The sequence below is a fragment of the Rhinoraja longicauda genome, chromosome 10, assembly GCF_053455715.1.
Source record: "Rhinoraja longicauda isolate Sanriku21f chromosome 10, sRhiLon1.1, whole genome shotgun sequence".
Taxonomy (NCBI): Eukaryota; Metazoa; Chordata; class Chondrichthyes; order Rajiformes; family Arhynchobatidae; genus Rhinoraja; species Rhinoraja longicauda.
This window is the reverse complement of record NC_135962.1, coordinates 9892727-9911184: the sequence shown is the minus strand read 5'-3', so window position 1 is coordinate 9911184 and position 18458 is coordinate 9892727. Positions and strand designations below refer to the sequence as shown.

The window sequence follows — 18458 nt, the reverse complement described above, 5'->3', positions numbered from 1 at the left end:
TACAGGGCATTGGTGAGGCCGAATCTGGAGTATGGTGTGCAGTTCTGGTCGCCAAATTATAGGAAGGATGTCGACAAAATGGAGAGGGTACAGAGGAGATTTACTAGAATGTTGCCTGGGTTTCAGCACTTAAGCTACAGAGAGAGGTTGAGCAGGTTGGGTCTTTATTCTTTGGAGCGTAGAAGGTTGAGGGGGGACTTGATAGAGGTTTTTAAAATTTTGAGAGGGACGGACAGAGTTGACGTGGGTAGGCTTTTCCCTTTGAGAGTGGGGAAGATTCCAACAAGGGGACATAGCTTCAGAATTGAGGGACAAAAGTTTAGGGGTAACATGAGGGGTAACTTCGTTACTCAGAGGGTGGTGGCTGTATGGAATGGGCTTCCGGTGGAAGTGGTGGAGGCAGGCTCGATTTTATTATTTAAGAGTAAATTGGATAGGTATATGGATAAGAGGGGATTAGAGGGTTATGGTCTGAGTGCAGGTAGATGAGACTAGGTCAGGGAGAGTGGTCGGCGTGGACTGGTAGGGCCGAACGGGCCTGTTTCCGTGCTGTAGTTGTTATATGGTTATATGGTTATATGGTACAACGTGATCTGGGTGTCCTAGTGCATCAGTCACTGAAAGGAAGCATGCAGGTACAGCAGGCAGTGAAGACAGCCAATGGAATGTTGGCCTTCATAATAAGAGGAGTTGAGTATAGGAGCAAAGAGGTCCTTCTGCAGTTGTACAGGGCCCTAGTGAGACCGCACCTGGAGTACTGTGTGCAGTTTTGGTCTCCAAATTTGAGGAAGGATATTCTTGCTATTGAGGGCGTGCAGCGTAGATTTACTAGGTTAATTCCCGGAATGGCGGGACTGTCATATGTTGAAAGACTGGAGCGACTAGGCTTGTATACACTGGAATTTAGAAGGATGAGAGGGGATCTTATCGAAACGTATAAGATTATTAAGGGGTTGGACACATTAGAGGCAGGAAACATGTTCCCAATGTTGGGGGAGTCCAGAACCAGGGGCCACAGTTTAAGAATAAGGGGTAGGTCATTTAGAACAGAGATGAGGAAAAGCTTTTTCAGTCAGAGAGTTGTGAATCTGTGGAATTCTCTGCCTCAGAGGGCAGTGGAGGCCAACTCTCTGAATACATTCAAGAGAGAGCTAGATAGAGCTCTTAAGGATAGCGGAGTCGGGGGTATGGGGAGAAGGCAGGAACGGGGTACTGATTGAGAATGATCAGCCATGATCACATTGAATGGCGGTGCTGGCTCGAAGGGCCGAATGGCCTACTCCTGCACCTATTGTTTATTGTCTATTGTCTATAGACCAGATCTACAGGCCCAATACACAGTAGAGGTGGTGAACTGCTTCCAAATGCTAGAGGAGGAAAAACGAGAGTAAGAGGAGGAGGAAGAGGGGGAGGAAGAGGGGGAGTAGCTGATGCGAGGGAAAATGCTACAGCTCGCTACGAATGATTCAGAGAGGCCAACTCTGAAGCAATGTGAAGTGTCTACCTAAAGTGAAGCGTGTGAAGAGAAGTCGCAACTCTAAGCACCCTGGAAGTAGTTGCAGCACGGAAAGTAGTTGTTGAATGCCAAGACGCCTACGCCAGGAACAGGAATGAGCAGCTCAAGGAGGACCTGAAGGCAGCCAAATCCCAACTCTTTGATGTGTACGACAAACTGAAGGAGGAGGTTGTGAGAATGATAGAGGTAGCAGAGGATACCAACGATGGCAAGCAGTATGGCGAGGCATGGAGGGTCGTGAACGAGATCAGCAGCACGAGGAAGGCCAAGTCAGGTCAAGTCAACGGGAACCCTCCAGAGGACCGAATGAACACGTGGTTCGCCCACTTCAAGAACACTACTTGGATTACCTCCAATTGTCACTGAGGAAGATGAGGAGATTGAGACTGCCCTCATGGATGTACAGATTCATGACGGCCCCTTTACCTTGGAGGAGCTGCGTAAAGTGAAGACCTCGCTGAAGCAAGGGAAGAGTCCAGGCCCTGATAACATCTCCCCAGAGGTGTTGAAAACCTGTGAGCTCGACGACATCATGCTCAAGTTCTGCAACACAGCGCTAATGACAAATGACAAGCCAACACAATGGTCACAATCCAACATCACCCTCGTCCCCAAATCTGGGAGTCTGAACAAGACTGACAACTATCGTGGCATCAGCCCGACATGTGTCTTGGCCAAGGTCTACAACCGCTTGATTCTCAACTGGATTAGGGCTGTTATCGACCCAAAGCTACGATACAATCAGAACGGCTTCAGAGAGAAGAGGAACACGGTCACACAGATCCTTGCCCTCTGAAGAATCTTTGAGGAGGTGAAAAATAACAACCTGCCGGCCATCCTAACTTTCAAGAAGGCGTTTGACTCGAATCATCGATGCAAAATGATGAGGATTTAAGGCCTCCTCGTCTTCTGAGAGCCATTGAGGATATGCACTTTGGCACCACGGCCAAGGTTGTCACCCCGGATGGGAAAGCAAAGTGTTCAAAATCCTCACGGGGGTCTTACAGGGAGACACGCTGGCACCTTTTTTCTTTGTCATTGTCTTGATTAAGCAATGGGGCAGGTGCTCAAGGAACACTGTCCTGTTGTCAGAACAAATTGGGAAGGCACAAGAGCTGCTCGGCAGGGTCGAAACTGAGTGCGAGAAAGTGGGCCTCCACCTCAATGCCAAGAAGACGGAGTACATGGCGTTGAACGATGGTGTCCATGAGCCTCTTAAGACCAGTGGCGGTGCATCGCTCAAGAAAGTGGAGGACTTCAAGTACCTGGGAGTGAGGATGCAGAGCTCGGAGAATGACACTGAGGTCCGGAAAGCGCTCGTATGGAAAGCCCCCAATAACATGGGGGAAATCTGGACGTCTTGGATGTCTAAGGGTCTCAAACTGAGATTCTTCCATGCAACTGTAGAGACAATATGATTGTATGGGTGTGAGGCATGGACTCTCACTTGAGCACTGTCCAAGTCTCTCGATGGTATCTACACCCGAATGCTCAGAAAAATTCAAAATGTCAGTTGGAGGGACCACACCACCAACGCCCAGCTCCATCGGGAGATTCCACCTCTGATCGAGGAGATCAGGTCGAGAAGGATGAAGGTCGCTGGTCATTGCCACCACCATCCAAAAATACCAGCAAACAAGGTTGTGCTGTGGGAACCCACCCATGGAAGATGGAACCCGGGACGACCAAACAAGACGATGCTGAAGACATTGATGGAAGACGCATATGTAGAGACAAAAGAGGAGCTTGCCAGCTATATGGAGGACAGAGATGTGGGGTGCGTCTGTCACCGTGCCCATCGGAAACCAGCACCACTGCGTTGCTAATGTTTTTAAAGATTTAAATTAAATTAATTCATTATGACCTAATCCCTGAGACACACCATTGATTCTAATCCAAATAACAACCCTGCATTCCCATCCTTTGCCTCCTAACATCAAGGCAATTTTGTTTCCAATTGGTAAACTCACCCCAGATTGTATGTACAGACACTCCCTGCCTAATACAAGGGTTACGTTTTGTAAACCCTTACGTATGTCAGATTTTACGCAAGTCGGAATCATCTTAAAACTAGGTAGAAACAAAGAACTGCAAATGCTGGCTAATACATAAAATAACACAAAGTGCCGGAGTAACTCAGCCAGGCAGGCAGCATCTCTGGAGAACATGGATAGTTGACATTTCAAGTCGGGATACTTCTTCTGAATGCTGATTCACTCCAGCACTTGTGTCTTTTCACCTCCAAACAAAGTTCCAGTGCTGATGCTTTGCACCAGCAAGCCTTTCTTCACCAGCTGCCACACTTTACAGTTGTTTTTTGCAGCTCAGGTTGTAGCCTCTGGCTGACAGCACTTTCTTCAGGCCGCCGCCACCCACAAGATTCACTCGGTCATCGTGCGGCTCCCTCCCTCGCACCAGCTAACTCTTCAACCTATCGGCAACGATTTAAGGGGAGAGAGGTGGAGGATTGGACAAAGCGTGAGAGGGGATGGCAATGACAGTTGGAGAAGGGCTCAATGTGCACCTTGTGGAAGTTGTTGGCAACTCGGCTTGGGGTTGCTCTCCACCACTTCCCTCGTTCTCGCTCACCTTTCCAGTGTTTCACCAACAGAGACCAAAACTGGAAGACCTGTGATCCCGGATGAGGCTTCTTTATCTATAAGGTGGACAGGAAGCTCTTGAAAGGAAACCCACCCACCCTGCTGTCCCAAGCTAATGGCTGCAAAGCAATGAAAATCCCTTGACAATGCGAGCCGGGGCCAGGTTGAACTCATTCGTTTCTCCATCCAGTAGAAATTCAAAATTTCCCTTCAAAGTGGAGTTGCCAAGGAAAAGTTTCTGTTGTTCTCCATTTAAATTGCTCGGAAATTATTCTAAAAATGTGGTTGCAATAATACAGGCCATTCAGGCGAATTGTTTATGTAAATACGAATTTACATAGGTCATCTTTTATGCAAGTTGAGGAGTGTCTGTATTCTTACTTTCTAGACCAGCCTACCCTGCAGGACCTTGTCAACGGCCTTGCTAAAGTTCACATAGACAACATCCCTCTGCCCTTGTCGATCCTCCTGGTCACCACGACATAAGGCTTGAGAGATAATCAGCCACAAACAAAGCCAAAATCAGTCCTTATCATTCCAAATGCAAATAAACCTTGCCCCTCAGAATTCCCTCCAGCAACTTTCCCACCACTGATGTTAGGCTCACTGGCCTGCAGCTCATTGGTAGCTTTTCTTAAATAAAGGCACATTCGCCCCCTCCTGCTACCTCATTCATCATGAGCAAAGATACAAATATCTTAATCTCCTTCCCACATAGTGCTCGGAAACACTTGGTCAGGCCCCAGGAGGTTATCCAGCTTTTTGCACTTCAAGACTGCCAACACGTCTTTCTTTGCAATGTCAATACGCTTCAGGACCTTGGACTTTCCTAGGTAGCACGGAAACAGGCGAATAATCCCACTGTGTCCACATCAAACCTTTCAGCCCAACTACACCAAACCCTGCATTAGGTACATTGCCTTCTATGTAGATGTAAGTGTCCAAATGCCTCTTAACTATAGTGATTATATCCAAATCCACCATATTTTCTGGATTGAGTTCCAGATGACACAGTGTAAAACAAAACTGGCCACTCAGCACCCCTTTAAAATCACTTATTTGCATCTTAAACCTGTGCCCTCATGCTTTTGATATCCTTACCACGATGAAAAAGGCTACCTGCTCTATTCATGCCCCTATATTTATACCTTTTATTTTATATACCTCGATTAGGTCACCCCACAGTTTCCTTCATTCCAAGGCAAACAAAACCCAATAATGGTATTTTTCATTTAGCATCTCATACACTGCCCAGCATCACAACTTGACGTTACTGGAGACAGGTGTAAACCACCCCGGAGGACAAATTTGAGCAAGCAACTTTATGGGCGTTATTCTTCACTGGACCCTAATATCCTGCATCAAGTCATCACATAGAGGATGAATGTGCTCTCCTCTACGTTTGAAAAAAACCGTAACGTAAATCAGGTGACTGCTTTCCAAAGAAACATTGAAACATAAAAAATAGGTGCAGGAGAAGGCCATTCGAGCCAGCATCGCCATTCAAAATCATCAGTACCCCGTTCCTGCTTTTTCCCCATATCCCTTGATTCCGTTCCCCCCATAGAGCTAAATCTAACTCTCTTTTGAAAACATCCAGGGAACTGACCTCCACTGCCTTCTGTGGCAGAGAATTCCACAGGCACAGATTCACCCTCTGGGTGAAGAGGATTTTCCTCATCTAAGTCCTTATTCTTAAACCGCAACCCCTGGTTCTGGACTCCCCCAACATCGGGAACATTTTTCATACTATACTTTCCATCATACCTATATAAACTGGTCCCACTTGCTTATCCTTGTCTGCTCATTCAAGTACCTGTCCAGACAGCGTAAATGTTATTGTTCCTGCCTCCATCAACTGCTCGGCAGCTCGTTCCAGATACCAACTCTGAAAAATGTTTGCCTCAGATCGCCTTTAAACTTCCTCTCTCTCACCTCAAACCTACAGGCTCTTGTTTTAGACTCCTCTTCCCATGGGAAACAGACTCTGGATATCTACGCCTCTCAAGTTTGTATACCTCTGTTATGTCACCTCTCAGCTTCTTCTCAGGGAAAATACACTTAACCTATCCAATCAATCATGAAAACTCAAACCCTCTAGTCCAGGCACCATCTTTGTGAATCTTCTTTTTACTCTCTCTAGTGTAATCATATATTTTGAGTAGCGTGGTGACCAGAACTCTACAATACTCCAAATGTAGCCTGACCAACATTTTGCACAACTGAATCATTATGTCCCAGCTGTTGTACTCATTGTCTTGGCAAATGTGCCATGCACCACCATCAACATCTTGCCAAACTGTGTTGCCATTTTCAAGAAACTATGTAGCTACACTCCTTGGGTTTATTCACAAAATGCTGGAGTAACTCAGCAGGTCAGGCAGCATCTCGGGAGAGAAGGAATCCTTCCTTTGTCCCGCCCCCTGACATCAGTCTGAAGAAGGGTCTCGACCCGAAACGTCACCCATTCCTTCTCTCCCGAGATGCTGCCTGACCTGCTGAGTTACTCCAGCATTTTGAGAATAAATCGATTTGTACCAGCATCTGCAGTTATTTTCTTATACACTCCTTGGGTTCTCTGTTCCACAACATCCTCAGGGCCCTGCCATTCACCTTGTATGTCCTTATTTGGTTTAACTTCCAAAATGCATCACTTCACGCTTGTCAGAGTTAAATTCCATCTGCAATTCTTTGGCCATTTTACCTGTTGATCTGGAACATGTTGTAACTTTAGATAACCCTCTTCACTACTAACTACATCATCAACCGCAATTTTCTATGCAGTTGGCCAATCCACCCTGGACACCATGTGACCTAAACATCTGGACCAAATCGAAGATAGCACAAAATGCTGGAGTAACTCAGCGGGTCAGGCAGCATCTCAGGACAGAAGGAATGGTGACGTTTCAGGTCGAGACTCTTCTTCAGACTGATCATCTGGATCAGCCTACCATGTGGTACCTTGTCAAAAACCTTGTTTAAATCCACATAGACAACATCCACTGCACTGCCCCTGTCAATCCTCTTCAAAAATTTCAAATAAATTCGAGAGACAACTTCCCCAATCCTAGAGTCATACCAACTACCAATCAGCCGTTGCCTGTCCAACTACAAATCCTGTCATTTAGTATCCCTACCAGTAACATTCCCACCACTGATACAAGGATTGTTGCCTGTGATCACTGTGCATAACCCTATGTAAACGAAGGTCCAAAAAACACTAACTTTTGTTACATACGAAACATACCACCATTCAAATATTCAAACCAAAGTGTTTACATTATTCTTGCAACTTAGTGTGAACACAACTTACCTCATCACCACTGTCGGAGGTTTCTGAATCTGACGATGCTGATGGCTTGCTTGCCTGTTGTTCTTGCTGTTCCGGCTCATTCCGTTTCCTCTTGGCCAATGACAACAGCTCCTGAATAGATTGAGATGACAAATCGAGATGCAATACTGAGGCTCCGTAAGGTGCTGGTCAAGCTGCATTTGGAGTACTGTGAGCAAATTTGGGCCCCATATCCGAGGAAAGATGTGCTGCTCCAGGTTTACAAGAATGAGTGGGTTATCGCATGATGAGCGTTTGACATCACTGGGCCTGTACTCGCTGGAGTTTAGAAGGATGAGGGGGGACCTCATTGAAACTCACAGATGCAGATGATACTAAGTTGGGGGGTAGTGTGAATTGTGAGGAAGATGCAATAAGGCTGCAGGGTGACTTGGACAGGTTGTGTGAGTGGGCGGATACATGGCAGATGCAGTTTAATGTAGATAAGTGTGAGGTTATTCACTTTGGAAGTAAGAATAGAAAGGCAGATTATTATCTGAATGGTGTCAAGTTAGGAGGAGGGGGAGTTCAACGAGATCTGGGTGTCCTAGTGCATCAGTCAATGAAAGGAAGCATGCAGGTACAGCAGGCAGTGAAGAAAGCCAATGGAATGTTGGCCTTCGTAACAAGAGGAGTTGAGTATAGGAGCAAAGAGGTCCTTCTACAGTTGTACCGGGCCCTGGTGAGACCGCACCTGGAGTACTGTGTGCAGTTTTGGTCTCCAAATTTGAGGAAGGATATTCTTGCTATGGAGGGCGTGCAGCGTAGGTTCACTAGGTTAATTCCCGGAATGGCGGGACTGTCGTATGTTGAAAGGCTGGAGCGATTGGGCTTGTATACACTGGAATTTAGAAGGATGAGGGGGGATCTTATTGAAACATATAAGATAATTAGGGGATTGGACACATTAGAGGCAGATAACATGTTCCCAATGTTGGGGGAGTCCAGAACAAGGGGCCACAGTTTAAGAATAAGGGGTAGGCCATTTAGAACGGAGATGAGGAAGAACTTTTTCAGTCAGAGGGTGGTGAAGGTGTGGAATTCTCTGCCTCAGAAGGCAGTGGAGGCCAGTTCGTTGGATGCTTTCAAGAGAGAGCTGGATAGAGCTCTTAAGGATAGCGGAGTGAGGGGGTATGGGGAGAAGGCAGGAACGGGGTACTGATTGAGAGTGATCAGCCATGATCGCATTGAATGGCGGTGCTGGCTCGAAGGGCTGAATGGCCTACTCCTGCACCTATTGTCTATTGTCTATAATAATGAAAGCCATAGAGTAGATGTGGAAAGGATGTTTCCACTGGTGGGAGAGTCCAGGACCAGAGGTCATACCGTTAGACTTAAAGGACACTCTTTTAGAAAGGTGAGGAGAAACTTTAGTCAGAGGGTAGTTAATCTGTGGAACTCATTGCCGCAGAGGAGTGTGAAGGCCAAGTCAGTTGATATGTTTAAGGCAAAGATAGATAACTTCTTGATTAGAACGGGTGTCAAGGGTTATGGGGAGAAGGCTGGAAAATTGGATTAGGAGGCAGAGATCAACCACGATTGACTGGCAGAGTGCACTAGATGGGCCAAGTGGCCTAATTCTATTCCTATAACTTGTGAACTTGTGAAATAAGGATAATTGTTACCAGTCAATAATTAACTAAACCTAAACTCTCTTGACATTCTTACCTACTTCTACAGATGCAATATATAAACCACCTCATTGGGATGCGTTACAACTTGGTTTGTCAGCAGCTTTGCCTAAGACTGTCAAAAATTGCAGAGATATCAACGTACCCCAGTCCATCACACAAACCAGACCCCTCCCCCATTGACTCCATCTACATTCACGGTGACTCGAGAAAGCAGCCACCTTAATCAAGGATCATTTACACACCGACTGTTGCTCTTCTCCCGTCTTCCGTTGGGAACAAGATACAAAATCTTAAAAGCAAGTACCACCATATTCAGGAACAACTTCTTCCCCGCTGTTATCATCTCATAAACCAATGGTGCAGTCTTTATCTCCCAATCTTTCTCATTGCAGCATTTACCCCTTTATTACTGCACTCTCTGCACTCTCTCTATAGACATAACGCTATAACATTAACACTCTTTTTTCTCTTTGCACTACCTGTTGTACTCATGTATGGCTTGGTTGTACTCATGTATGGCATGATTGTACTCATGTATTGTGTGATTTGACTGAATACCAGACAAAAATGTTTTCCCACTGTATCTCGGTACACGTGACAATAATAAAACAATACCTAAACTAATACACTGATTGGAGTCACATGGAGCTGCATACGTTGGAATCTGGAGGAACTCAGTGGCATCTATGGAGGGAATGGACATTTACGGACTGGAATGCAGCAATTCTCCTGTGGTGTAACAGCTCCAAAGTGGAGACCCAAGACTGCAGGTGTTGGAATCTTGAGCAAAAAAACAATGTGCTGGAAGAACTCGGTGGGTCAGGCAACATCTGTGAAGGGAATGGACATGTAAGGGCTCAAATTTGGCGTAGCCATGTGGGTTTTATTGCAGGGGTGTAAAAAAGGTGTAAAAGCTCTAGCTCGATTATGTTGCCAGGACATCCTGTTGTCAGCATGGAAGCGCAGTTTATGGCTAAGTGTATCCTTTGATATGGGCAACTGGCTTTAAGGCTTTGATGGTTAGCCATCCTTTGAAGTGTTAAGAAGAACATCTTGCCATATGGACTGCCCTTTGTTCCCAAGAAAGAAGAGGCCACGATGGACACAACGGACACGGAGGTCCCGAAAGACACATAAAGATTTATAGGACATTGTAAAACTTGCCATATAAGGTAGCAACAGAAATGTACTGGCACATGTATTAAGGGTATAAAATGTGTGTATTTGTTTGCATTCGGAGAGAGAGACTACACTAGCTTCCTGAACGTTTCTGAACGCTTCGGTTTCTAGACTCTCTCCCACCTGGGTGAGTAGAATAAAGAGGTTAAACGAATTCGGTTGTCTGACTATTCTGTTCATAGGGCACGATCTACAACAGACAGGTGGCATTTTGGGTCTAGACCCTTCTTCAGACCTTGTCAGAAGAAGGGCCCCGACCTGAAGCGAAAAAAAAGCACAAAGGGCAGTTCATTTTACTTTGTCCAAAGGCATTGTGCTTAAATGTACTGAGCTTCTGCAATTATATATACATGAATGAACAACACAAATTATGACATTGCTGTTATTATGAAGACGTGGGTGGAAGGTGACCAAGGATGGGGCGTTCAATATTTAGACAAGATCAATGACCAAAAGAAATTCGATTGGAAATTCAGGATGTGTAATCTGTATGGGTAGAGCTAAGGAACACCAAGGCACCAGACAGTCATGATATAGGGGATGGAATCAAATATGCAAGTAGGGCATAACTGTACATGTCTGCATCAAAATACTGACTGATATCTTCCAGCAGCCTTTCTCACTTTCCACACTGATTTTTGAGTCTTTCACAAACTTACTATTTAACCTCCTACATTCACCTCTAAATCGTTAACAGATATTACAAACAGCAATGGTCCCAGCACTGATCACTGTGGTACATGACTAATCAATCTTCCAACCAGAAAACATCTTTCTACCTCAACCCTCTGCCTCCTATCACCAAGCATATTTTCAATTCAATCAGGCAGCTTGCCTAGGATTCCATGTGGCTTAACCTTCTGCACCACCCCACCATGCAGGACCTTGTCAAATGTCTCAATGAAGACCATATGGACAGCATCGACTGCCCTGCCTTCTTCAATCTCCATTGTCACCTACTCATAAAACTCAAAGTATTGAGATAGAAACATAGAAAAATAGGTGCAGGTGTAGGCCATTCGGCCCCTCACGTCTGCACCACCATTCAACATGATCATGGCTGATCATCTAATATCAGTACCCCTTTCCTGCTTTTTCCCATATCCCTTAATCATTTTTTGTTTTGCCAAATATACATAAAGCCTATCACTTAGAATTTTCTCCAATAATTTCCTCACCACTAATGCAAGGCTCACTGGTCACAAGTTACATGGTTTATCCCTGCTGCTGTTCTTAAAGGAACAATATCAGCTATCTTGCGGTCTTCTGGCAATTTGTGCGGCTAACAAGATGCACAAATCCCTGTCAGTTCCCCGGCAATCTGGTCCCTTGTTGCCCACAACATTCTTGGATAGATCTCATCAGGCTCTCAGGATTTATCCATCTTTGGGTCTCCCAAGACATCTAACACCTCCACCTTAATACCCAACATTCTCCAGATTATCAACATGCCCTTCCCTGAACTTGCTATTCTCCACATTCGTCTATTTGGTGAATGCAGACTAAAAATATTCATTTACTACATTGTTTACACCCCCTGGCTCTACACACCGAAGGGAACTCAGTCTTTCTCCAGCTGCTCTCTTGCTCCTAATATATTCAGCGAATGTCTCTTTAAAATTACCTGCCATAATATATTTTTATCTTAATTTTCTTAACAAATATTCTCATACTATAATTATTAAGGAACACTCTTGACTGTAATTGCCTATACCACATCATATGCTTCCTTCTTTTCGCCTGATCAGACCTTTAATATTCTTGGCTGCCAATGTCCTAATCCATCACTTAGATCTCTCAAAAACTTAAAACATGCATGTAGCAGTGAGACTCTGATAGTTGCAATTTTTAAATTTCAGCATTTGTCTGAATAACAATTGAAAATTTAAGATAGTGTATTTTATGTCATCTACATGGTCAATAAGGACCCACATGAATACTGGTCTGAAAAAAAATAAACAAAGAGGTGGCAAAAACAAAAAGATAAATTGATGCAATGACAAGAAGTGGGATTCATGGCAATCCTCATTAGGAATTTGCGAGCTCAGTACGATGTCATTTTTTCATATTACAAATAAATGTTGCCATCTGATTGATGCTGAGGAAGAAAGCTGTAGTCGGCATGAATTTATGAATTCACTGAAAAAATAGGAGAATAAGTAAAATCCAACCTGGGGAAATGTGGGGATATGAATATGAAGGCACAGTAAAAAAAAACAGAAGACAAAGTACTGCCTAGGAGTAGAGGGCCGATATTAGAAGGTAATAGAACAGGCAAAAAAGGCAGTTAATATGCCTCAAAAGATTTTCTCTTATTAGTGGAGGTGTTAAATGCAAGATCAAGAAGGTTAGTGCAGGCGGCACGGTAGCGCAGCGGTAGAGTTGCTGCTTTACAGCGAATGCAGCGCCGGAGACTCAGGTTCGATCCTGACTACGGGTGCTGCATTGTAAGGAGTTTGTACGTTCTCCCCGTGACCTGCGTGGGTTTTCTCCGAGATCTTCGGTTTCCTCCCACACTCCAAAGACGTACAGGTATGTAGGTTAATTGACTGGGTAAATGTAAAAAATTGTCCCTAGTGGGTGTAGGATAGTGTTAATGTGCGGGGATCGCTGGGCGGCGCGGACTTGGTGGGCCGAAAAGGCCTGTTTCCGCGCTGTATATATATGATATGATATGATATGATAATTGGATGAAATACTACCCGAAACTGTGGTTATCATATTACAGGAGAAATGGAAATACGTTGGGCTCGTGAACTTTACCATTAAGGGAAATTTGTATATATTGTCATCTTTGGAAAACAAGGGTTTAAGGGGGGGTTTAACTTAATTAAGATGTTATTTAATTTAGTAATGTGCAGCTTGGAAAGGAAAGCAAGAACTTGTTTCCTTTTGGAGTGATGTCAAGACATGTGTAGAATGATTACACAAGAATTAAGGAGATGTTTTTGCACCAAGAGAGCAGGATGAAAGATCTATGATTTTCCCATAACAATGCAGATCATTTGATTACTTTTTGTATGACAGATAGATTTAGATCCCAAAGACTTAATTAGTATCACCAACTGTATTCAAAACTGAGATCGATAGATTTCTGAACATTTAAGGAATCTATGGATAGATACAGCGAAGGCCCCTGAGACAGCTGAGCTATGATGATGAATGGTGAAGCAAGCTCAGAGCCAGATGGCCTATTCCTGCTCCTTTCCTTGTTGCTATCCCTACCTCAGTCATTAACCACCAAAACATTTGCACATGCTGATATATATCCACAGTGGTGCTTGGGTCAGCACTGAAGGAGTTCTGTAATGACACAGGCATTCTGCTTCAGGTGAGATGCAAAATCAAGGCCAAATTGTCCTTCAAGCAAAAGCAAAAGCAAAAGATCCCATAGTATTGCTAGAAAAGCAGAAGAGTTCCCAGTGCACCGGCCAAATAATGATCTGGTCTTTGGCTGTCTGTGGAATCCTGTTCTATCCAAATTGGATCCTGGATAACTCTTTGCATAAGTAACTTTACTTCAAAAGTATTAATATGATTTGGGATAAATTCAAGAGACAAGGTAAAATAACAACAAAATTCCACAATGAAACACATTTTCTCCATCCATACAATTGCCATCCGTATTAAATGCTGCACAAAATTCTCTTCTCAGCCACCAACCTGCACTGACCTAGTTCAACATTGACTAATTCCCCCTTTAAAATCCATTATATTTAAATTCTACAGCCCTGTTTTACCTTCTTTCTAAATCATTTATTAACTTGTGCCCCAACAGCACCCCACCTCCCAAACTCGCAATGCTTTTAGTCAGAATCATACTGCTCGGGAACCTATCCTGTCTAGGAAATCTATGATCTGTAGTTTTAGATCCATCTGCTTTATCACAACCAGATTCTTTTCTCCTTTCAAATTCTTCCTCTGAATTCTGTTTATCATTCATTCTATCCAACTTCTTACCCGAGGAGCTGAGAATAAGACACATTCATTTGCTCAATGTAGTCTAGAAACAAAGACTTTTCACACAGTGGTGATTATTAGCCTGCAGGCATGACAGGAAACAACTTTGCTTGGATGGTGTGACCTGAACTAATTTACAATCGGCAAAATACTCAATCCTGGCAAAGCAATTTCAGACTTGAAAGCACCATGGCCGTAGCTAGAACTAACAGGACCACACAGAACGTGATCTATTGCACCCTTACACCTTCTTCAAAAGAGTTTTGGAATTAGTTGTACCTCACTCCTTCCTCCTGGAATCCTACTTTTTTTCTTCTTCAACACTGTATCCAATGTGAGAACATGAGTACAAGGTCCCCAGAATAATAGTAACTGATTTGCACACCAACATATACCCAAAAAGTGTCAATCGAATATTCCAACAGAAGCACAGTGCTAATGTTTCAGGTTGAAGACCCTTCATTATAATGAATTTTGCAGCTCTATCCCCGGACGGGTTAGTTTATAGGTCGTTGGATAGAGCTGCAAAATTCAGGAGAGATCCAGCAGATCTGAGAGATTTCCAGCATCTGACGCTTTTTGCTTTTCAACATTAGTAAGTATTCTTGTACTGCACAAATTTTGTGTGACCAGTTTCTTGGCCCAAAATGCAGGGAACCTCCTCAGCTATAACTAATTTCACTTTTCTGCACACTAAATGCCATCATGCTATTTAACCATAAAATTGGAATACAAGTTTGAAACATTGAACAAAAATAACAATGCATGAATCCAAAAGGGGAACTAATGTATATCAAAGTCTATAAGAAAATAACTGCAGATGCTGGTACAAATCGATTTATTCACAAAATGCTGGAGTAACTCAGCAGGTCGGGCAGCATCTCGGGAGAGAAGGAATGGGTGACGTTTTGGGTCTCGACCCGAAACGTCACCCATTCCTTCTCTCCCGAGATGCTGCCCGACCTGCTGAGTTACTCCAGCATTATATCAAAGTCTTATCCAATTGTGCATTGCTGCCTCAGACACTATCGGAATTTGAGGGTCATTTATTTTACTAGGGTCTTGCGTGCTCTGAACTAGCTGACGATGCCAATGTGGGAAATGCAGGCTTTCCCATTGAAGGGGCAGGTGGTGACTGAGAGTGGGTAGTAGGCGAAATGGTTTGCTCCTGGTCTGCTTATGCAGATGCTCCTGGTGTGCAGACTCTAGATTATCTGTACCATTACAAATACTACTCTACTTGCCAAAGATTCTTCGGAATCAGTGGGGGATACTGCTCTACCCTCCTCTACTGCCAATGAGGCTTGAATCTTAACTCTTTTCCTGTCTGCTTGGCAGGCTCTTCCCATGACAAAGCTTGAAGTATCTGTTCTGGGAGTCAAGCATGCAAGCAATGTAGCCTGCCCAATGTAGCCAACTGAGTTTAACCAAGGCCTCAGGGCTGAGCATGTAGGTCTGGGAGAGGACATTGTTGGTTCACTTCTCATAGTCATACAGCAAGGAACAGGCAACTAGTCTAGACCAAAATGTCTATGAGCAACTCATATTTGTCAGCATTTGGGCCATATTCTTCTAAATCGTGTATCGTCCAACCTTTTAAACACTATAATTGAACTTGCTATAACAGCTTTATTGATATACCCACCTCCATCTGTGGGAAAAGTAGTCCAACAGCACCTTTTTAAATCTCTCCCCTCTCAGCCTAAACTTACGCTCTTCATGATTTTATATAACTCTAAGGTTACCCCATACCTGCTATGACCCAGGGCAAAATGACCAAGCCTTTGGTTGCAAGGGTAGTTGAATTTAAGGAGTGTTCAACAATCCATCCGTGGGAAGCAGATGTGCGACTGGCACATTAACAAAGCCAGGGCTGGGGATGCTTGACTGGCATTCAGGAGCCAGAGCCCTGAACTTATTATTGCCCACAGACACTTCTTCACCAACCACAGTTCTTAATTTTCACTATTTCATCAATGCCACACGAACCCAGGCACTTTTACAGAGCACAGGGACTCAGCAGGTGTAGGGACAAAGAGGTGGGCAAGGTTTCAAGACAAGGCACTGTGCTTAAGATCCCAGCAACTGCAGTTTCATGTGTCACCTTCTATGCCATGCCTATTCATGTTTGTATGAATGCTGCTTAAACAGTAATTGCAAATGATTGCACCAACTCCTCCGTCTGTTTTCTACATATCAACCACATTCTGCATGAAAAAAGTCAACTCAAACCCTCTTTAAATCTCCTTCCTTAACATATTCCCTCTTCATCGGCCAATTCACCGATGTTGCCATTTTCAAAGAACTGTGCATTTGGACCCCAAGGTTTCCGTTGATCAATATTCCTAATGCCCTACCATTTCCTGGACTTGTTCTACCACCTGTTGACTTAAAAAATGCATAATCTCACATTAAATTCTGAAGTCATTTACTACATCTTGACAAACTGATTCCTTAACCTGTTTTGCCAGTTCATTTTAGCTGTCTTTGCTTCCAAACCCTCACAATTGTCCTTATTGAAGAGTGGGGCATGAAGGAGGGGGTGAAGAGTGGGGCATGAAGGGGGGAGTGTGGGGCATGAAGGGGGAGAGTGGAGAGGATAGTGAGAGGGGGTGATAGGTGGTAGGGGGATGAGTGGGGCTGATGAGAAGAGTGGGGGAGAGTAGGGTTGATGGGGGAGTATGGAGAGGATACTCAGAGTGACAGTGGGTTGATGGAGAGGATACTGAGAGGGGGTAGCAGTGGTAGTAGGGGGTAGAGTGGGGCTGATGAGAAGAGTGGGTTTGATGGGTGGAGAGTGGGGAGGACACTGAGATGGGATGATGGTGGTGGGGAGGGGGGGGTGAAGGAAGTAGCTTTCCCCCCACAATACACAGTTGACCCGGGCATAAGGAGAACATCTCCGGGACAGGAGACAACAAGGCAGGAGGGGAGAGTGGGCTTCATGGAGGGGAGAGTGGGCCTCATGGAGGGGAGGGTGGGCCTCATGGAGGGGAGGGTGGGCCTCATGGAGGGGAGGGTGGGCCTCATGGAGGGGAGGGTGGGCTTCATGGAGGGGAGAGTGGGCTTCATGGAGGGGAGGGTGGGCTTCATGGAGGGGAGAGTGGACCTCATGGAGGGGAGAGTGGGCTTCATGGAGGGGAGGGTGGGCTTCATGGAGGGGAGAGTGGGCTTCATGGAGGGGAGAGTGGGCTTCATGGAGGGGAGAGTGGACCTCATGGAGGGGAGAGTGGGCTTCATGGAGGGGAGGGTGGGCTTCATGGAGGGGAGAGTGGACCTCATGGAGGGGAGAGTGGGCTTCATGGAGGGGAGGGTGGGCTTCATGGAGGGGAGAGTGGACCTCATGGAGGGGAGAGTGGACTTCATGGAGGGGAGGGTGGGCTTCATGGAGGGGAGAGTGGGCTTCATGGAGGGGAGAGTGGGCTTCATGGAGGGGAGAGTGGGCTTCATGGAGGTGTCGAGCGGCGCCGGGACACGGCGGGGGGAGGATGGCGAGTGGGGATCAGCCCGAGTCCGCGGCCCGGCCCGGCCCAGCGGCCCACCTGGTCCAGGTTCTCCTCGCTGCCGCTGTCATCGCTGTCCGAGTCGATGACGATCCGCCCCTTGCGTTTCTTCAGCATGGCGGCGGTGCCGCGGGGCCCTGGGCCCGGCTCCCAGCGAGACGACCAGCGGCTCCGGGCTGCTCAGCCAAGGCAAGCGCCCCCCCCCGGGAGGGAGGGGAGGGAAGGAAGGAAGGAAGGAGAGGCAGGCGTGCGGGGCCCGGGTCGGATGGAGCCGGGGAGGAAAGGGCAGGGCAACCTGGCACAGCCGGCGGAGAGAGGAGGAGAGAGAGAGAGAGAGAGAGAGTGAAGGAGGAGGGTGGAGAGAAGTGTCCGCTGTCTACGGTCCGTGTCCCGGTCCCGCCGCCAACGCCGCGCTCCAGGCCGCAGGCTCCAGCACACAATGACCCCACCCCACTGCGCACGCGCGCACACGCACGGCGCTCATCAGCATGCGCGTGACGTCATTGGCCGGCATCGAAAGGAAGGTGAAAGGAGGTAGAGACACAGAGGAAGATAGACAGAGAGACAGGCAGACAGAGAGAGACAGACAGAGAGACAGGCAGACAGAGAGAGACAGACAGAGAGACAGGCAGACAGAGAGAGACAGACAGAGAGAGGCAGACAGACAGAGACAGAGACAGAGAGACAGGATAGATGGATAGATTATAGACAGGCAGAGGGATAGACAGACAGACA

General features: G+C 45.8%; 1 protein-coding gene across 1 annotated transcript in view; it reads right to left on the bottom strand.

Moving 5' to 3' along the window:
• rtf1 (RTF1 homolog, Paf1/RNA polymerase II complex component) overlaps window positions 1–18181 on the bottom strand; it is a 60416-nt gene extending 42235 nt beyond the window's left edge. The window contains exons 1-2 of the mRNA XM_078406185.1: window positions 17763–18181; window positions 7430–7540 (exon numbers count right to left, since the gene is read on the bottom strand). Of these exons, the coding sequence (XP_078262311.1) occupies window positions 7430–7540; window positions 17763–17840 (189 nt within the window). The 5' untranslated portion in view covers window positions 17841–18181. The remainder of the gene's footprint in view (window positions 1–7429; window positions 7541–17762) is intronic.
• Between the last annotated feature and the right edge of the window lie 277 nt (window positions 18182–18458).